The 17,436-nt window shown below is 41.6% G+C and overlaps 1 protein-coding gene across 6 annotated transcripts in view; it reads right to left on the minus strand.

Annotated features, from left to right (window-relative positions):
* Positions 1–17,436, minus strand: part of sema5ba (sema domain, seven thrombospondin repeats (type 1 and type 1-like), transmembrane domain (TM) and short cytoplasmic domain, (semaphorin) 5Ba) — a 171,274-nt gene that overhangs the window by 20,127 nt on the left and 133,711 nt on the right. For all 6 annotated transcript variants that reach the window (XM_044366136.1, XM_044366140.1, XM_044366138.1 and 3 more), the window contains exons 12-17: positions 17,103–17,310; positions 5,914–6,031; positions 5,285–5,469; positions 3,235–3,378; positions 2,085–2,232; positions 855–1,080 (exon numbers count right to left, since the gene is read on the minus strand). In XM_044366136.1, the coding sequence (XP_044222071.1) occupies positions 855–1,080; positions 2,085–2,232; positions 3,235–3,378; positions 5,285–5,469; positions 5,914–6,031; positions 17,103–17,310 (1,029 nt within the window). The remainder of the gene's footprint in view (positions 1–854; positions 1,081–2,084; positions 2,233–3,234; positions 3,379–5,284; positions 5,470–5,913; positions 6,032–17,102; positions 17,311–17,436) is intronic.

Here is a 17,436-nt window from a genome sequence, read left to right on the forward strand (position 1 = left end):
AAGACACTGATATGTATGCAGTCCTGTCAGATTGAGAGTTTAAAGACTTTCAAAGAGAGATATGAAGCATGCAGATTCTTTGAGTGTGAGTCATACTGTGTATATGACTTTGCCAGTGGGCATATTTCTCTGTCTGTCCTCACAAACGCTGCCTGTGTCCCTCACGCATCCCACAGTTCCCTGCTGTCAGTGTTTCATCAGTTTGTCAGAGTCGATGCGGCCCCCCAGGAGGCGGGCAGGGGGAGACAGGTAATCGATTCAGGAGAGGGGGGCATGAAAAAGCCACCAGTGGAGAGCAGTGGACTGAGACCCTGTGTAGCTCTCTCTCTGTCGGTGTGTATTTGGGAGTGCTGGACTGTGACCCTGTCACTAACAGGTCTAACAGGAGGGCACTTTCAACATGTCACGCTCCTACTGGGAGAAATTTTAACACGCCACTGCCTTCTCACTGTGTTCATACAGGAGGGTGTGTGTGTGCGTGTGTGTGTGGTAAGTGTGCAGTATGTGTGCTTGAGTACACATAATAACAGATTTTGAACCTATTGAAATTTCCTCCTAGAAACACTAAATAAATCAGCTCAGACTTTGCCATTCAATTTTTTGTGCATTTTCTTTTCTATCAACTCCTACTGAAAAAACAATAAATTATACTTTTTCATTATTATTATTATTTATTCCAGTGATTTTTGAACATAAAATGCAATATCTACTAACTACTACTAAGTAAAAAAACAAAACAAAACAGTATAACATTGTCACAATAAGTGAATTTAATTCCCATCACTGTTAATCTGCTACGCCCAGAGATCTGACCACCTGATCACATCACTGTCTCTGTCAGCCGGTTAACTTACTATCGGTCTCGCAGGCTGCTGTGCCATCGTTGGGGCAGAAGCGTGTCTCCACCTTTCTGCGTCCGATCTGCAGCTCGTGGGGATCGGGCAGGTGAGCTCGGCACATGTAGCGCATCCTCTGCTCCTGACGAGCCCCGCCTTGTGTCACGTTTACAGGCATCCAGGGTGTCCAAGGTGTGTTCCTCTTCACTTCTGGACACGCCTCCAGGTTACAGGCCTTGTACTCCTGAATGGGAAGGTGGCGCAGGTTGAGGTTGCAGAGTGGTAAGTTTCATTCAGAATTTAAATTTGTAAATTTAATCAGTGCAGCGTTTGCCTTAAGGGTGGTGGCATATGAGAATAGATCATGGGGTTATGAAATGTAAAGGGTTCATCTCCTGGCAATCTGTCTTCTAGATTTTAAAATTTCTCATGAACAAACTGGCTCTAGAGGGGGTCACCAGGATGACCTTTTGCAAACAAGAACATCCAAAACCAATTTTGTTGAAATCGGTCTTTTATATTTTGAGATATTTTTGTTTAGAAGTCTTTTTTAAATTGATCTTCAAATGAGCACAGTTTCATACCAATCTGACACTAGGTAAAATGACAAACAATGTTATCTCCTTTACAGTTCCTATAAAAACCACAACTGTATGCACTGTGTGTTGGGAGATACTGAAATATTGACATTCAAATTAAAACTTGAGAACTCCAGGCGGTCCCCCGAGACCGTCAGTCATCACAGTGACAAAAATCATCCTGCATTTTTCACATTAAAAATAAAGGAAATGTGACATTTTGTTTTGACGTCAAGGATTTCATTGACATTTAACGGGCATTTTTTTGTAAACAAACAGCAGAAAGGTGATATGCTGTCACTGTAGCTTACTCCAGTCGAGCCATTTAAGATCAGGAGAGAAAATCTAAACAGTTTTATCTCTGCTGTCATTATCGCCTGCTCTATAATGATTTTAATCTCACTCTATTAAAGTGTTGCTGTCCAGCTTCCACCTGAAAGAAGAGTAATATGAATAGATTTACATGTTAGCAACAGAAACAACTTGTATCTCTTTAAAAGACTTTTAATTTGTACTTAAACCGATACATTTCTGATTAGGAGGGAACGGCTGTATTTGGCCTCCAAGCTCTATCATAGCAGCAGGGAGACAGATTCTACTGAGGTTGACTGACGTTCTTCTGTTGTTGTTATTCATCGGAGTGTGTGTATATGTGTGTTTGTTTTCCTACCAGTGCACATCCTGGGCAGCTGTTGCCATTCTCGCAGGTGCGGACCCTTGAGTGAACGCCTCCCCCGCACTCGGTGCTGCACTTGGTCCAGGAGCCCCACGGGGACCAGAAGATCGGTTGAGGACAGGAAACCCCTTCATTGCAAAACCTGAGAGATGGTGACATGAGGGGTTTAAGAGAACTGAAAAATACAGGTACCAGTGAGAGTCATAGTCTTGAGATTTGACTTCAATCAGACTTAAGTCATTACAATGATCAACTACAAAAACCTAATCTTAACAGAAAACAACAGCATCTGTTCACTTAAAATGTTATGATCTAGTTTAAGTTTCCCAACTTCTCATGGCTGCACAAATAATGAATGTTCTCTCTGAGAAGCAAAGGTACAATATATAATATAATATAATGCTGAAAAACCTCTTGGGTGCAGGGTTGGATGGCTGTGCACACAGAGCATCAGACTTTCACACCAGAGACCACAACCGGTCTCCTCCACCCTGATCAAAGCACGATAGCTGATAATGTTTGGTGAATAAAACATTGTGTACTGCAGAAGAGTTGTGCAACGTGTTTTCACTTCAATGGACTTGCACTGAAGCTCACACTGGTCTGAACCTGGCTGTTTGTGTGTTCACATGGTTGTAAAAGTGTTGCAATCAGTTTCCTTACAATAGCCACACCACAATCCCCTAAACCTTAACCAGTCAAAGCTGCATAAACCTAACCAAACCTTAACCATAAAGCAGTCACATGAATCATTTTTTATACAGTTATTTATTACAGTTTAGGAAGGCACTGAAAAACAATAGCATCCTCCCCAAAGGGCATTTAGATCCAAAAAGGCCTTTATGGCTTGTAAAGTTAAACTTGACAGACTTGAGACTTGACTTGGACTTGGACCTAAATCAGCTGAGTATGCTGGCTGAGTGAGGACAAGATAAATCAAATGTCTACTGCATCATATGTAGTGTTGATATGTTGAATATGTCACGTTTATCACTGTATCACATTCAAAGACTTTTTTAGCACACAGGGGAGTCATGCTGAGTTAATCATTCAGTTGAAATAATTCCCTTAACATCTGCAGTCTTCAGAGTACGATGTTTTGGATTTGTTAAAGTTACTTTATCGTCACATCTGGTTTCCTCACCTCTCGTCCCTGCTTGGGCCGACACAGACGCGGCCGCCGTGTCGGGGTGAGGGGTTATTGCAGGAACGCTGGCGCAGCTCAAAGCCTGTACCGCAGGTTGTGCTGCACTGTCCCCATGACGACCAGGGCGTCCAGCCTCCATTTCTATGGCAACAGACACATGGGAAAGTATAAGCAATCCATTTCACAATGGTTCCAAAACCTGCATAATTATTATTATTCACCAATGCTTTTAGTATTATTCTTTCACATGTGGTTCTCTCATGCTTGCTAAAGGGAAAAAAGAAACAGCTTTTTAGCTTTGTCTAATCATTCCTCTGACTCTATGCGTCAGGAAACAGGAATGCAAACACACACAGGGAGCTCATTCTGACAGGGAAACATTCATTCAATTTGCTTATGTGCTTTGTTCCTGGGTAGCACTCCTCATGATTTAATTGCCACTTTCTGCAAAAGCACAATTCAATTTCAACACCAGGGATTAAATCTGGCATATCTATCCGGTGGGATGAAGGTGCCTAAGCTCTTTGTCTCGGCTCTGCTCTCTGTTACACTGATAGGCCAATTCCCCTGCAGACAGAGGCGGTGAGAGGTGTCATAAGGAGAACCTGGATGTCACCTACATTTTCTAATGAGGTTCCTCACATTGATGATCTTTCTCATGTTCTGTCAGAGCATAAATTGTGCCCTGAGGTAGATTCTTCAAAGTCCATCAGGACACTGCTGCTACAATATCAGAGTTTAAGAAAAGATGTTAGGAGTTCAGCTGGTCGGATTCATTTGTAAAATGACTGTCTCACTGTGCTCAATCATAGTATTGTAATAATGTACAGTACACGGGAGCCAGGATACATAGTAGTATAAGCTCAACTAACCTCAATGTAGACCATCTTTTTACTTATGGTACACTATAGATCTTATTATTTATTCATATATGTATTGTCATATATGATTGTTATGCTAATACGCCACAAATCCGCTGTTTCCACCAAAACATGTTTATTTGTTAAGCATCTCTCAAACACAGAGAAGTGCTCTACATAAGCAACAAATGCACATGCATTAGACTAACAGTTAAAACACAATAAATAAATCAATTGCAGTAGAATAAAATAAAATAAAAATGGACAAAAAAATAATAGATAAGGAGAAGCGTTTCAGTACTGTTACACTTCAGAGAGGACAGAAGTTTAATTGATCATACACACAGAAAAACAAGAGTTTTTCATTTAGATTTGAAAGTTGTGACAGTTGAGGTTCATATAAGATCATCAGACAGTTGTTGCCATCTGTATGCAGCATGACAGCTGAATGCAGGTTCTGACTCAAGGTACAGCAGACTTACTGGGTTAATATTAGTCAAAAACATCAGAAATGTATTTAGCACTAAGGATGTTAACATCCTCTTCCTTCTAGCAGTAGAGCTTTTAAATCTATTCCATAACTAACTGGATGCCAGAGTAAATATTTAAGAACAGGAGTGATGTGCCCAGTCCTCGTGGTTCTTGTTAGAACTCTGGCAGCAGCGATCTGAGCGTGCTGAAGATGTCTAATGGTCTTTTTGGGAAAACCAGATAAAAGATTGGTGTAAAATTGCATCCTACTGGAGATGAAGGCACAAATGAGTTACTCTAAATCTTCAACAGACATGAAATCTTCAATTCTTCCTATTTGCTGTGAATAATAAACGGCTGACTTTGTTACTGCCTTGATGTGACATGCACATCCATAAAAATGCCAAGTTTCTGCTTTCTACTTGTTCTAGTGCTGCAATAAAGCTGAAAAATAAAACTGAGTCTTTCCTCCTTGTTACCAAATACAGTGATTTCATTCCTCTTTTTTTAATTTACTGAAAGCATCTTTTCAGTTTGCTGAATCATTGTATCATCTGTTCTATTGTTGTATTCATTGTTATTCCTTAATCCATACTTAATTTACATTAAATATTCCTAAAAATGCCACACAAATTATTATGATTATCATATATCATGGTTATAATTATTATCATTGTTTCATCAGTGTAAAAATGAATCACTTATTCTTTTCCTACCTTGAGCAGTTAGAGACTTCGATGGTGGGGCCCTCACAGTTTTTGCCTCCACAGCGAGGGGCGGGGCTGTCGCAAGACCTGGAGCGACACAAGCAGGAGCTCACACCATCCACCCCGTCGTCATTGTTGCAGGTTTGCCATGGCGCCCAGGCTCCGAAGCCGCCATTGGTGGTCTGGTTTCGCAGCTGGAAATCAAACATCCGGTCATGATGAGAGTTAGATCAGGTTGACGAAAATCTAGTTTATTCAACCATCCAGCACACGTGTGTCAGTAACTGCTCAGAGCATTTATGATTTTTAGAGCACATGGCTCATGTTGCCAGACAGGACTTTTCTTTCTAAGCCTGAGAGAAAGAGTTTTTAGAGGATTATAGGAGAATACATTTCCCGCAATTCACTTCAGCCAAACTCAATCCACTTGATCTCAGTGAAATCTAATCCATTTCAGTCCAATTCACGTTCCTTCTCTCCTCCACTACTCGTATATCTTGTCCTGTCATGTGCAACACATCAGTCATCGTGAGTCATGGATGATGGCAACCACTCTGATGTGTGAGAGATGAGGCCCCATGAGGACAGGTGTGACGGTGTATTTACTGTTAAGAGAACAGTGGTTGCGTCAGTCTTACCGGACACACAGTGATGTTCTGCTTCCACTGGCTCATATTGGAGCTGTCCTCCAGTGTTGTGCAACGGCGCTGCCTGAAGTCCCAGCCGCAGTAGGGGTCCCTCGCCTCCAAGCATAGCCTGCAGGGGGCAGGAGAGAGAAAAGGGAAGAAAGAGTATGTTATCAGCAAACTGAGTAGTTTATTTGCTAAGTAAAGACAGTGAACATTAATCAAGAATACTGTAAATGATACCAGTTAGCCAACAATTTTGTAGTCCCAGAGAGATGTAACACTGTCACAAAATAAATGATAAATATATTTTAAGAGCAACTTCATACCTGTTTTAGATTTAAAAACTACAAAAGTAGATTTAGTGTTAAACCTGCAGTGCAGAACTTTCTGTTACATTCAAACCCTTGCCGCATAAATTCACACAATGTTGATTAATCCCATCACCAACAGGTAAATTTCTCTGTATTTCACAGTATACTGGAGTTTTTAATCTGGTGTCGGGTCTGACAATCCTGTGCTGGCCGGATGAATACATACTGCACATGCTCTATGAACAGAGCATGCAGCCAGACTTCAGCCAGCTGAGCCGGCTAACTTCCGGTTAGCTCTCTGCTAACTTGAATGGGGATTAAATAATTTAATCTTCTAGACTTTCCAAATGTTTTTGGACTGGATGGATCAAATTCTGATAGTGAAATGAATCATTTTGCGGGGGTTGTGTGACACTCAAAATAATTTATCCACCACTTTGTAGTCGCAACAGTAGCAATGGAGTAGGCTGAGGTGGAGTCTATGACGTAAGCACATGTCGACAATGTATTTATAATTACTCTCACTGCCAGAAGAGGGAGACAAAAGTCCTGCACTCCAGCTTTAAGTTGAATATGCAATAAATAGATAGATCAACTAAAAAACAACTAAAAATAATAAAACTGTGAAAGTGGATATGAGCATGTGGAGCGAATGCAAAAGAAGCTAATATAGACAAATACAGCGTTCAAGTTTAAGTTCAGCACTTTGCACCAGACTCACACCACATTGTGACAAGTCATATCCAGACTTGCTGGCTTCAGACCTGCACGACATGCATTCAAAAAACCTCTGAAAGATAACAAAAGCAGACTTTTTAGTGCATCATTCTTCCTTCTGCTCTCACACAAACACCATACACGGTACATCACCCAAACAGTGATTAAATATTTGTAAGCTCCTCCAGTAAAACAGAGGCCTAATGACGGCTAATTAAATCTAAAGCTGTTAATGACGAGGCTAATCCACCAGAGCTGATCTGCCTCCGGAACGCAGGATGAAGGCATCAACTGAATAACTCCTTTCTCTCAAAGGCTCCCCTCCACTTTCTGCCACCCTCCCTCCCTTCCTCTCCTTTTATACCTCGCCTTTTGTCTCACTCTTTCTTCATCAATCCTTCTCTCCCTCTCACCCTTCTCCCGCTTCTTCTCAACTCCTCCATCACAGCATCTTTCCCTTCCTCCTCTTCTTCCTCTTTCCATTCAGCTGAAAGGAGAGATTCCTGTTGTTGTGTTTTTTTCTTTCCTGGCACAGACCTTCATGGTTTATTTGAAGAGCCCTGTAGTGTTTTAGCCTGGAGGTTGAGGAATCTCCAAGTGTTGATACAGCTCTCTGTGCCAGGTCTGGGGCTCCGTGGTGAACCCGAGGTCGGCTTAGATCCAATAAAGACATTACTGCTTAGCCAGCACATCAGCGGTGACCCCACAGACAAAGCGAGAGAGCAGAGGAGGGGAAAAGGAGAGAGAGAGAGAGAAAGAGAGACCATGTTCTTTGGTGATCTGTGGCACAACTGAAAGAGGACGACTCCCTTCATGACTGATGTACTCACCAATAACCTTCCTGTGTCAATTTAATTAAGTGACACTATTACAGCGACGGATGCAATCTCCAATACAGATGAAACAATGATCATAATGAGGTCAGCCACAAATTCACAGTTCAGTGAACCTAATAGTTCTTTTGAAAGGGAAGAGTGTGTTGCCATTTTGGCTCGAGGTCAACCATATTACATCTATGACAGCTCTGATGTGTGGCTCTGCACTGTCATTGTTGCTGAAATTCTGAGCACACACATACGACCGACACACACACACACACACACACACCGGTACAGAAAACCAGCTAAGCGGAACAATTAATAAGCACGTATTTCAAGGAGGAAATAAATATGAAAGAGAGAGGTGGGAGAGATTTGAGGCCTAATTAGCTCAGGGTAACGTGTGCTGAGAGGCAGGCTGGGAGGATTCTGACCTCTGGGAGCAACGCCTTTAGTCCTGGATTCACCCTCTTTGCATTAATTTAGAGAAAAATGATGGTCGAAACATGAAAAAAGACGCCTGCGGCTAGACCGAACCATTCAGCCTATAAGACCAGGAAAATGTATCAGTTGGAAAGAACTGCTGATAAATTAATTGCAGCGCAGGTGAGGATAGAGGTTAATGTTATAGGAGTAAGATATTCACACAGCTGCAGGCGCACGCAACACACACACACACGCACCTAAAACACAACGTGAAGCAACAGTTTGTCTGATTCTGTCTATCCCTGAATATTTACATTTGAATTCAGCACTTCAGCACCATAAAGTATTGAATGTTTGGCAAAAGGTTGTGTCTTTGTGAGGTCTAATTGACAGTGGAATTCCAAAGTTGCATTTTGATTGACTTCAACATATATTGCATCATTTTCTTGTATACTAACTGAAAAAGAAGTATATTCTGACATATATAGCATACTGTATTCTATTATTATAATATGGCATGGGACACAGCTTAAGTTTGCAGTTTCATTTTCTCCAATCATTACCTAACTGGAGGCCATTTCATAAGCGAGGATTTACTATTAGAGGGGGAGAGGAGGGCGTACCACGGCATTTAGCTCCCACTCTGACCTTTTCTGCATGCTAGCTAAACACATTTTGTGTCCTCACAGCTCACCGTTTTTTAAAAATAGGACCGGTGTAAAAGTCAATTAGAGGCGGTGTGGGTGGAGAGAGGGCTGTGTGATGAGAATAGAGAAGCTAATTTCTGTAACAGGAAGTGTGGATGGATGTCAGCCATGACAGGAGGCTGAGTCTGCAAGATACACAGGAATGTGAATGTGTGTGTGTGTGTGTGTGTGTGTGTACATAATCAAATGCCTCATTTGTGTACACTGTAGGGGCGTGTTTTTGTACTGTGGGTGTGTCACCATGTGTGAGAGCATTGCTTTGACAACTCTGCAGGGCTGATATTTAATTCAGCAGCTTGCGTGCCCGGTGGCACACTATATCAAAACAGAGAAGCCAAGGAACATGGCCTGTTAAATTTTAAACAGGCCAAGCGGCAAAACCCACCAGCCCATAAAACAATATGTCTGGACGACTGGCATCGGAAGATAAATCTGCCGGATTCTCTCTGTGGGGATGTAATTGGCATTTTAAATCGTTTGTGAATGCTGTAAAAACCAGTGTCTCCTTTTATTACAGGCCCTTTAACAACTAGACATAAAAACAATAGTTCACCTCGCCTTTAATGGCACGCCGTCAGTGTATAATTGCAAATATGATCACCAGAACTGATAAATTATGGATTATAATCAGCCATTATTAGTTGTAGCACTGACACATGGGAATATGTTAGAGAATGCTGTCTGGAGGGTCTAACTCAGTTAAACATATGTCTGCATATACCTGCTTCTCTCCATCTCTCCACACCGGTTATATCACTTTCCGCAGTCGCTCCCAGGAGACCACCGCTGACAGGCTCTCCCTCCTCATCCTCTCTCCAGGGGAGAGAGCCTGTCCCTGGGGCTTTTTTCCCCGTTGCGCCAGGCTGAGCTGGCCATTTAGGAAGTCTGCTCATGATGAATCGGAAACAGAGAGAACTCCTGCTAGCACTCAACGCTAATACATCCAATTAGGCCCAGTTGGAGCCAGGCTGAAGACTGATAGTGCCGGGTCCAAAAAAAAAAAAACAGGAAAACAAAAGGGAGATGGCTGTCTGCCAAAAAATGCCTGCTGTCCTCTGTGTACAATTTTAGCCTCTGGTGAATAAAAAGTAGCTGCATCATCACGGGGAAACAAAACGGAGGCAAAGACAGGGTACACACACACACACACAAATACGTGCAAAGGATATACTGTTTATATATAATTAATATATATCAATCTTAATGTTGTGTCAATGTTCATATTAGTGTTATTTAATGCTTTGGCAACATTGTTCTCGAATCTTTCATGCCAATAAAGCCAATGGAATTGAATTGAATTGAATTGAGAGGACCAAAACACTGTAAATGTATCAAAAGGTGAGGTGATAGATGGCAAAAAGATGATAAATGAATGAAACAGGAGAGAGAGGGAAAATACAAGACACTGAGATGAATAATACAAATGTGGAAAGACATAACACAAGACAAGAAAGCAAAAAGAGCCAGAAAGGCGAAGTTGAGAGCAGCACTAAACTTCACCTCAGTACTACAGGTGGGGTTTGATAGCATTCTATCAATCCAGTCAGTTAATCTGAATCCAGTATGAAAATCTTCTTCTCTTTCTCCATCAAGTATCTACACAAACTCACAGTTTGCAGGGTCATGTTAGCAGTGCCTCTTTTCCTTTTGAATCCCTTATGGAATCTAATTAGGTTATCTTTCAACATTTGTAACAACATAGTTACACGTAAGTAAATGAAATTCAAAGATTTAGCTGAGATCTATTAGCATTTGTTGGCTGAGAAGGCAAAAAACTGCACTTTTCAGCAGCAGCCTAATCAATGTTAACGACCTGTAGCTACAACCTGAAAATGAGAAAAGTAGCAGAAGACATGAAATGTTGATTAAAACATATCTGACAAATTGATATAAATGGTGAAAACACCTTTGCACCAGCTAATTGCTTCAAATACCGGAGGTCTCGATTCATAATTATCACGTTGAAAAGCTTAACATATTGATATGATATGCATAAAATTGGCAGAAATTGACGTGACAGGGTGCTGCGATGGCCTAGGTTTTGAGGCACTGACCATGAACCACAACATCCATGGTTCACGTCCATCTGGGAACCTTTGTTGCATGTCATTCCCTCTCTCTCTCTCTCTCTGCCCCCATTTTCTGTCCGTTCTCCTCTGTCTATCTTGAAAAAAGGGGGGAAAGAATGAAATTGAAGTGACCAGGTTGTCATTTGACAATAAAAGACTCATCACACTGTTAGTGTTGTTGAACTGTTAGAACACAGTTCACTCACAACCGCAGAGTGCCATTACAGAGGGGTGCTTCATACCCTCACCAACCATCTTTGACTGAATACAGACAACAGCCTGGTTGAATAGAGATTTGTTAATATTAGAGCTCAGCAAATCTGTTTATTGTGACAGATCCAAACTGGAACTCAAACTTACTCGGTACTCATTGTAGCCACTTCCTTTCTTAAGAAATATATATATATATATCACAACCTTCCTCTTTTGTAAGCAGCAGATTTGAAGGGTGGAGAGCTGGAGGTTAAGACGTAGTGCCGGCCCCAATCAAGGCTGAAAGACAGGAGGGCAACAAAGTCATACAGACGGATACAGAAGGAGAGAGAGAGCAAAATGATTACACTGAGCTGCGGCCAGAACAAAGCCTGTAATAAAAGTAACAGCATTCTGCAGCAGTAATAAATACCTCCACTGTGTGAACACCATCTCGATCTCTCTCTCTCTCTCTCTCTCTCTATCTCTATCTCTCTCTTTCTCTCAGTTCTTGGCTGCTGAAGTGTTCCTCTGATTGGTCATACAGGCTTAGTGGCAGTGAGCTCTAGAGGCCTGCTGACAGGCTGGCAACCACAGCAGACAGTAAATTGGGTTTGCTGGGGACGGGCCTGTAAGCTGCCCTCACACACAGGGAAAGACAGGAAAGTTCACACCGCTGTATAGGGGTGCTATAGGGACTGATTCTAAAGTATAACGCAACATGTCATACACACTGGTCTTAACAAGCAGCTACACACACACACACACACACACACAGATTGTAGCAGAGATGCTAATGGTCAGTGGTTTTCCTCGATGGCCACTTAGTGGTTTTCATGATGTTGTTTTAAACTCCTGCTGCAGGCGGACTGAGCTTCCTCGGCCTCATGACTGCTGCTAGGTCACTGTAAATCACACACACACCTCACACACTCAGCAAATTGAACTAAAGCCCTCAGGCGAAAATTTAACTATCACCAACAGGGCAATTGTACCTGTTGTAATAAAACGTAATGTTTATTTAAGCAGATGTGTGAGCGGCAGTTTGGCTGCAGGAAGAGAACCACTACAGAAAACCTGATTTGTTTCATTTCACCCTCCTCAACATTATCCTCATCATTTATTCAGCATTTCCTCCTTCGCCTGCTCCTTGTAGTTATTTTAGTTTCTATGTTTTTTCTTGCCTTTTCTCCTTTCTCATGCCCTTTCCTCTCCTCATCAGCAGCTGCAAAAACAGTAAAAAACAAAAACAAAACTCACTTGCTCATGTAAAACCACTCTTCACTGTCTGACACGTTCAGTTCTTACAAATGAGCAGTGGTGGAAAGCAACTAAGTACATTTATTCAAATGCTGCACTGAAGTACAATTTTGAGCGACTTGTACTTTACTTGAGTATTTCCATTTGATGCTACTTTATATACTTTCACTCCACTACATTTCAGAGGGAAATATGGATGATATAACAAGCTTTTAAAATACAACACATTGGTTTCCAACCCTTTTTGGCTTTTGACGTCTTACAAAAAGCAGTGTGTAGTCGGGGTCACATTTCACATGTCTATGAGTTGTTAACAGCTCCACCAAATAGTGATTTTTCCCTCTAAACTTCTCACATGCTTTCATTTCAATAACTGTTCAAATGATCCAATATTTCACCAAAAATCAAAGGTTTGAGAAAAAGTCCAAACATTGAAAACAGATTTGTGTATCAGAACTTTGTTTTTTCTTCTTTCCTTACCCATTAATCATCTCACGACCCCTCAGATTTATCTGCTGACCCTTTGGAGGGGCCCGACCCCTAGATTGGGAACCACTGTATTTAAAGTAGTTGAAACTAGCTCCACCTCCAGCAGCTACAACAGTAACATGCTGCTCTAACACTGATGCTTCACTATTAATAATCTAATGATGTCATATATAATAATATATCAGTCACAGGGATCAAACCACTACTTTTACTGCAATACTTTAACTACATCAAGCTGATAATACTTATGTACTTTTACTGTAGTAGGAATTTAACTTGTAATGGAGTATTTCTATATTGCTGTATTGGCACCTTTTCTTAAGTAAATGATCTGAGTACTTCTTCCACCACTGCAAATGAGTGAAGTGATCTAGAAAAAAACTGACTTACTTTCAAAGTTAGCTACTGTTGTAAGTGAGACCAGTAGTTTCATTCTCTATTTGGCAGCGTGGACTACCTTTCTTCCCTCAGAAAAGCCCTGATGGATGCAACATCGCAGCTAAGCTAGCACGCCGCTGCAGCCAAAATAAATTACTTCACTAACAGAATGAGATAGAGAGATAGGGTCTGTATAGAGGACGGAGTGGTGCTGTTAGCCAGAGGTGCCAATTGGCCAGATCAAATATAATTACCACAAATAGAGGACAAACACACACAGGCATGTACACACACATACCCGTGCACAAGCTGCAGCATTTGTCTGGGAGCTATCACTAAAAGGCTACAAATCACAGGCTGTTGAAAAGGTTTAGCAGCGTAACAAAAAAGCACTTCAACTCAAGATGATGATGTAAATGTTATTCCACTCTGAGGGTTGTGAGGCTCGACAGAGTCGCCTATAGGGATCAATAACAAAGGAAAACTAAACATTAAAAGCACTTTAACTTAATTGAATTTTTAGAAGAACTGTACAGGCATTCAAACCAACATATGTTTTTGCTGCTGTGTGCTAAACAGTAAGAATCTGTATTTTTCACTCCATGTTTAAACAATTACAAACATGTACACATATGTGAGGTATTTCTGCATTACAAGTACAGTGCAGCCAAAGTCCATCCAGTATTCCATTGCCAGCTTCATAACAAACTGGATAAGTTATGACTTGTCCATAAATCATGTCTGAGTTTGTCTCTGTCACTGTGACGCAGTACTGCAAGTACAGTGCCTCCATTCTTCACTGTGTACATGCATGTGTATGAGTGTGACAGTGTAAAGCAGCATGTGGCTACAGACGAGCTGCTGTCAGCTATAAAACTGTGTATATTCAGCTGTTATCAGAGTGTGAATGGATATATGTCTGCGTGTGAATGGGAGGGCCACACACAACGCAGGGGAGATGAGAATGGCTCATTCAGACAGCACCACAATGAAGGGGGAGTGTGTACAAAAAGCAGGACAGCAGGTGGGTCTTTTTCACATAGTCTGAGCAGTGGACACGGAGAGACGGATGGAGAAAATAAAAAAAAAAAGAAAGAAAAAAGTAATAAGAGCAAGACCAGAGCTGGCCTCTGCTCCAGCCAGTGATGAGAGTCATGTGGTGCAATATGACACGTTACTCCAATCACTTACTTTTCCCAGTAAAACAGCAGTGTATTGCATTACCCAATCCCTCCAGGATCTCATGCAGTTTTTGTAATTTCTGTGGCCCAAAATGAACAAATATACAGCAGAAAAAATATGTTAAATTTGTAGATAAATGTTTAATCTTAGAGTGCGATTTTTATATATGCAGATATGGTGGCTGCTAGTTGGCTTTCAGTGCATGTTTGCAGGCCCTGAATCAACAATATTTTAACTTTAATCTGATACTGTTGCAGACATACCAATACTGAATGGGACGCTTCATGGATACAAAGTTATGCATCTGACATGCATCAGTGCTATCCAAATTTGTGATCCTATCTAAATGCTATGCTACTATTTGGTAACAGCTATCAAAATTTAGCAGGCAATAAAGTATGATAGAGGCCGTACAGCTGAAATTCCTAATCAGTTCACAGAATCTGATAGGTCATAGCATATGGTGTAACACCTGACATCTCTAATTATGACATCCAGACCCTGTAATTATGAGATCTTTTCTGATAATTATGAGATACAGAAGTCATAATTATAGATAAACTCTCTGTTTTTCATTAAAAAAATTGTTGCCCTGGGCCCTGAAAACATGCATGTGATGGGCATTTTTCACTAATCAACAGATTAACCGTTCACATGCATTAATTCATAACCTGGCTTCCTTTTTTTCTTCATCTTCTGACTCAATGTCACCTGTCTGCCCTTTTCTACTAGATTGAGTCCCTCCAGACGAGCTCAGGTGTCACACTGACAGACAGGTTGACATCTGTCGTGTTCTGCAGCCAGCGCATTTAAAAGATTGTAAGAGTGAGTGAGCCATAGAGCTGCACAGAGTATCGCAGACTGGATTAAGGACGGCCTGTCCTACCTTACCCCCTTCTTCCACATGGTGCCCTTGGTGCCCACTCTTCTTATCGTTTCACCCCACTGTGTCTTAAATAGGACTCTGGCTGCTTGCTCTGCTCTACTCTGTGTATCTATATTTCTGTTGGCTTCTTGCATATCTCACCCACATCTTATTAAATGCACTGGTTTTCCTACCTGAGCTTTCTCTCTCTCTCTCTCTCTCTCTCTCTCTCTCTCTCTATGTGTGTGTGTGTGTGTGTCTGCTCCCATGTGTCTATGAGTTTGGATTTAGTAGAAATATAGCGAGCTGACTCATCAGGCAGCACATATGAGAACTCGTCCAAGCACCAACCCACGCACAAATCACAAAGTAGACCCCTTTCCGTACACACACACACACAATGAAAAAAGGATCAAGCCATTTGTATGCTAAAATGAAGTTGACTTTGAAGGACTGAGGTGGCTGGCTGAGGATCCTGATTAAGAGGACTGATGAGATACAGGAGGTTGGACAAACAGCCAGTGGGTTTTTCTCCCCTCGCTCACCCTTGAGATGGAGATTTTCACATGAATAACACTGAAGCTGGAGATGGCAGAGCGAAAGGCCGCTTTCTCTCGCTCTCTCTCTCTCTCACTCTCTCTCTCTCTCTCTCTCACTGTCTTTGTAGCTCTCTCTCACACACACAAACGTGCCTTCAGAGAAACTTCTCTGGCAATGTGCTAGGTAGCTTCACACACAGTTTTTGTGTATCCTTTGATTCAGACACAAACAAAAGCCAGAACAGTGTTCTCTCTGTATTATACAGCACTTCATTACTTGTAAAAAACCACAGCACAACAAATTAATTTCCTCTAGCAAGCAGATACCGCCCCAGTCATTTGTCTGGTTCCATAAGGACTTTAATGATTATAGGCAAGGCCTTCCAGACATTAATCCTAGTTGAGGACAGATAATTACCTTCAATAGAAGACCAACCAGGTTAAAATGAATCCACCGCCAAGAGGCATAAAATGAACAATAAAACACACTGTGTATACTGCATGGCTGCTTTCAGAAAGTGAACACCACTGTCCCTCATGTAGCTTATCACTTTATTCTTATAGTGAGACTTCAAAAGGTCTCACATCAAGAGGAAACATTACAGAGGTGACCAATCGTACCAATCGACCAACAATCGAACCACCAACGTTGCACAGTTATGGTATGCCTGGCATGCACAATCTGTGATTTAACACAGGCTGAATCCAAATGTTCAGCCTCATGGACTTCGGTCATACAGTACATATTCTGAAGTGTCTGAAGTGCTCGCTGTTTTTTCTTCAAGTATGTGACAGTGCAGGGTTATGATGGAAAAAATGCACTTAGATGCGACCTAGACAGACCTTCGTTGTTGCCATGGACATGGCTTAGATCTTGACATTAGGCTTGCCGCAGTAATTGGTGTTACCGGAGATACACAGTGTTCAGGTATACAATGATTACATCACTCCCCCCCCCCCCCAGACCTTTGAATTCAGCCCAGTGTTGTATTAAATTGGATGGAAAGCTCCCTCCCCTCCCTGGAATTGGTTTTTCATATGTTTTTTACTTTACACTCATCTGACATTTATTTTTTTCCACTTGATAAGTTCTCAAGAGCTTAGAACACCTTTTCACCAGTGACTTTGCATTTTTAACATTCTTCATAATGAATTTTACGAATGCCTGAGTGACCATAATGTTTGGGTTCCCTCTAGATTAGTGAAAATGCTCCACTAGACGTGGAGATTTTAAGCAGTACTCACATCTCAGTTTTGTAGGTCGAGCACCTCTCAAGGGGGATCTTCAGGACTCGATTGTTGAGCCCAACAAACAGTGACCTGTCACTGTGCAGGATCTGCAGGCTCAGGATGGGTTCACGCACCCCCGGAGGGAGGAGCTCCATCTCCTCCAGGTAACAACCTTGTAGGTTCTTATTGGGTGTAGCCAGGGCCTTCAGGATAGTGCCATATTCTGATTGGACAAGAAGGACAAAAAGATTTATCAGAGAGATTTCAGGGATAATAAGAAGCAGTAAAAAAATTATCAGCACATCAGTGCACAGATGTAAAGCAACAAAGTGCAGCACAGTAGCTCAGT

Source organism: Thunnus albacares, chromosome 11 (assembly GCF_914725855.1).
Source record: "Thunnus albacares chromosome 11, fThuAlb1.1, whole genome shotgun sequence".
In the NCBI taxonomy this organism is placed as follows: Eukaryota; Metazoa; Chordata; class Actinopteri; order Scombriformes; family Scombridae; genus Thunnus; species Thunnus albacares.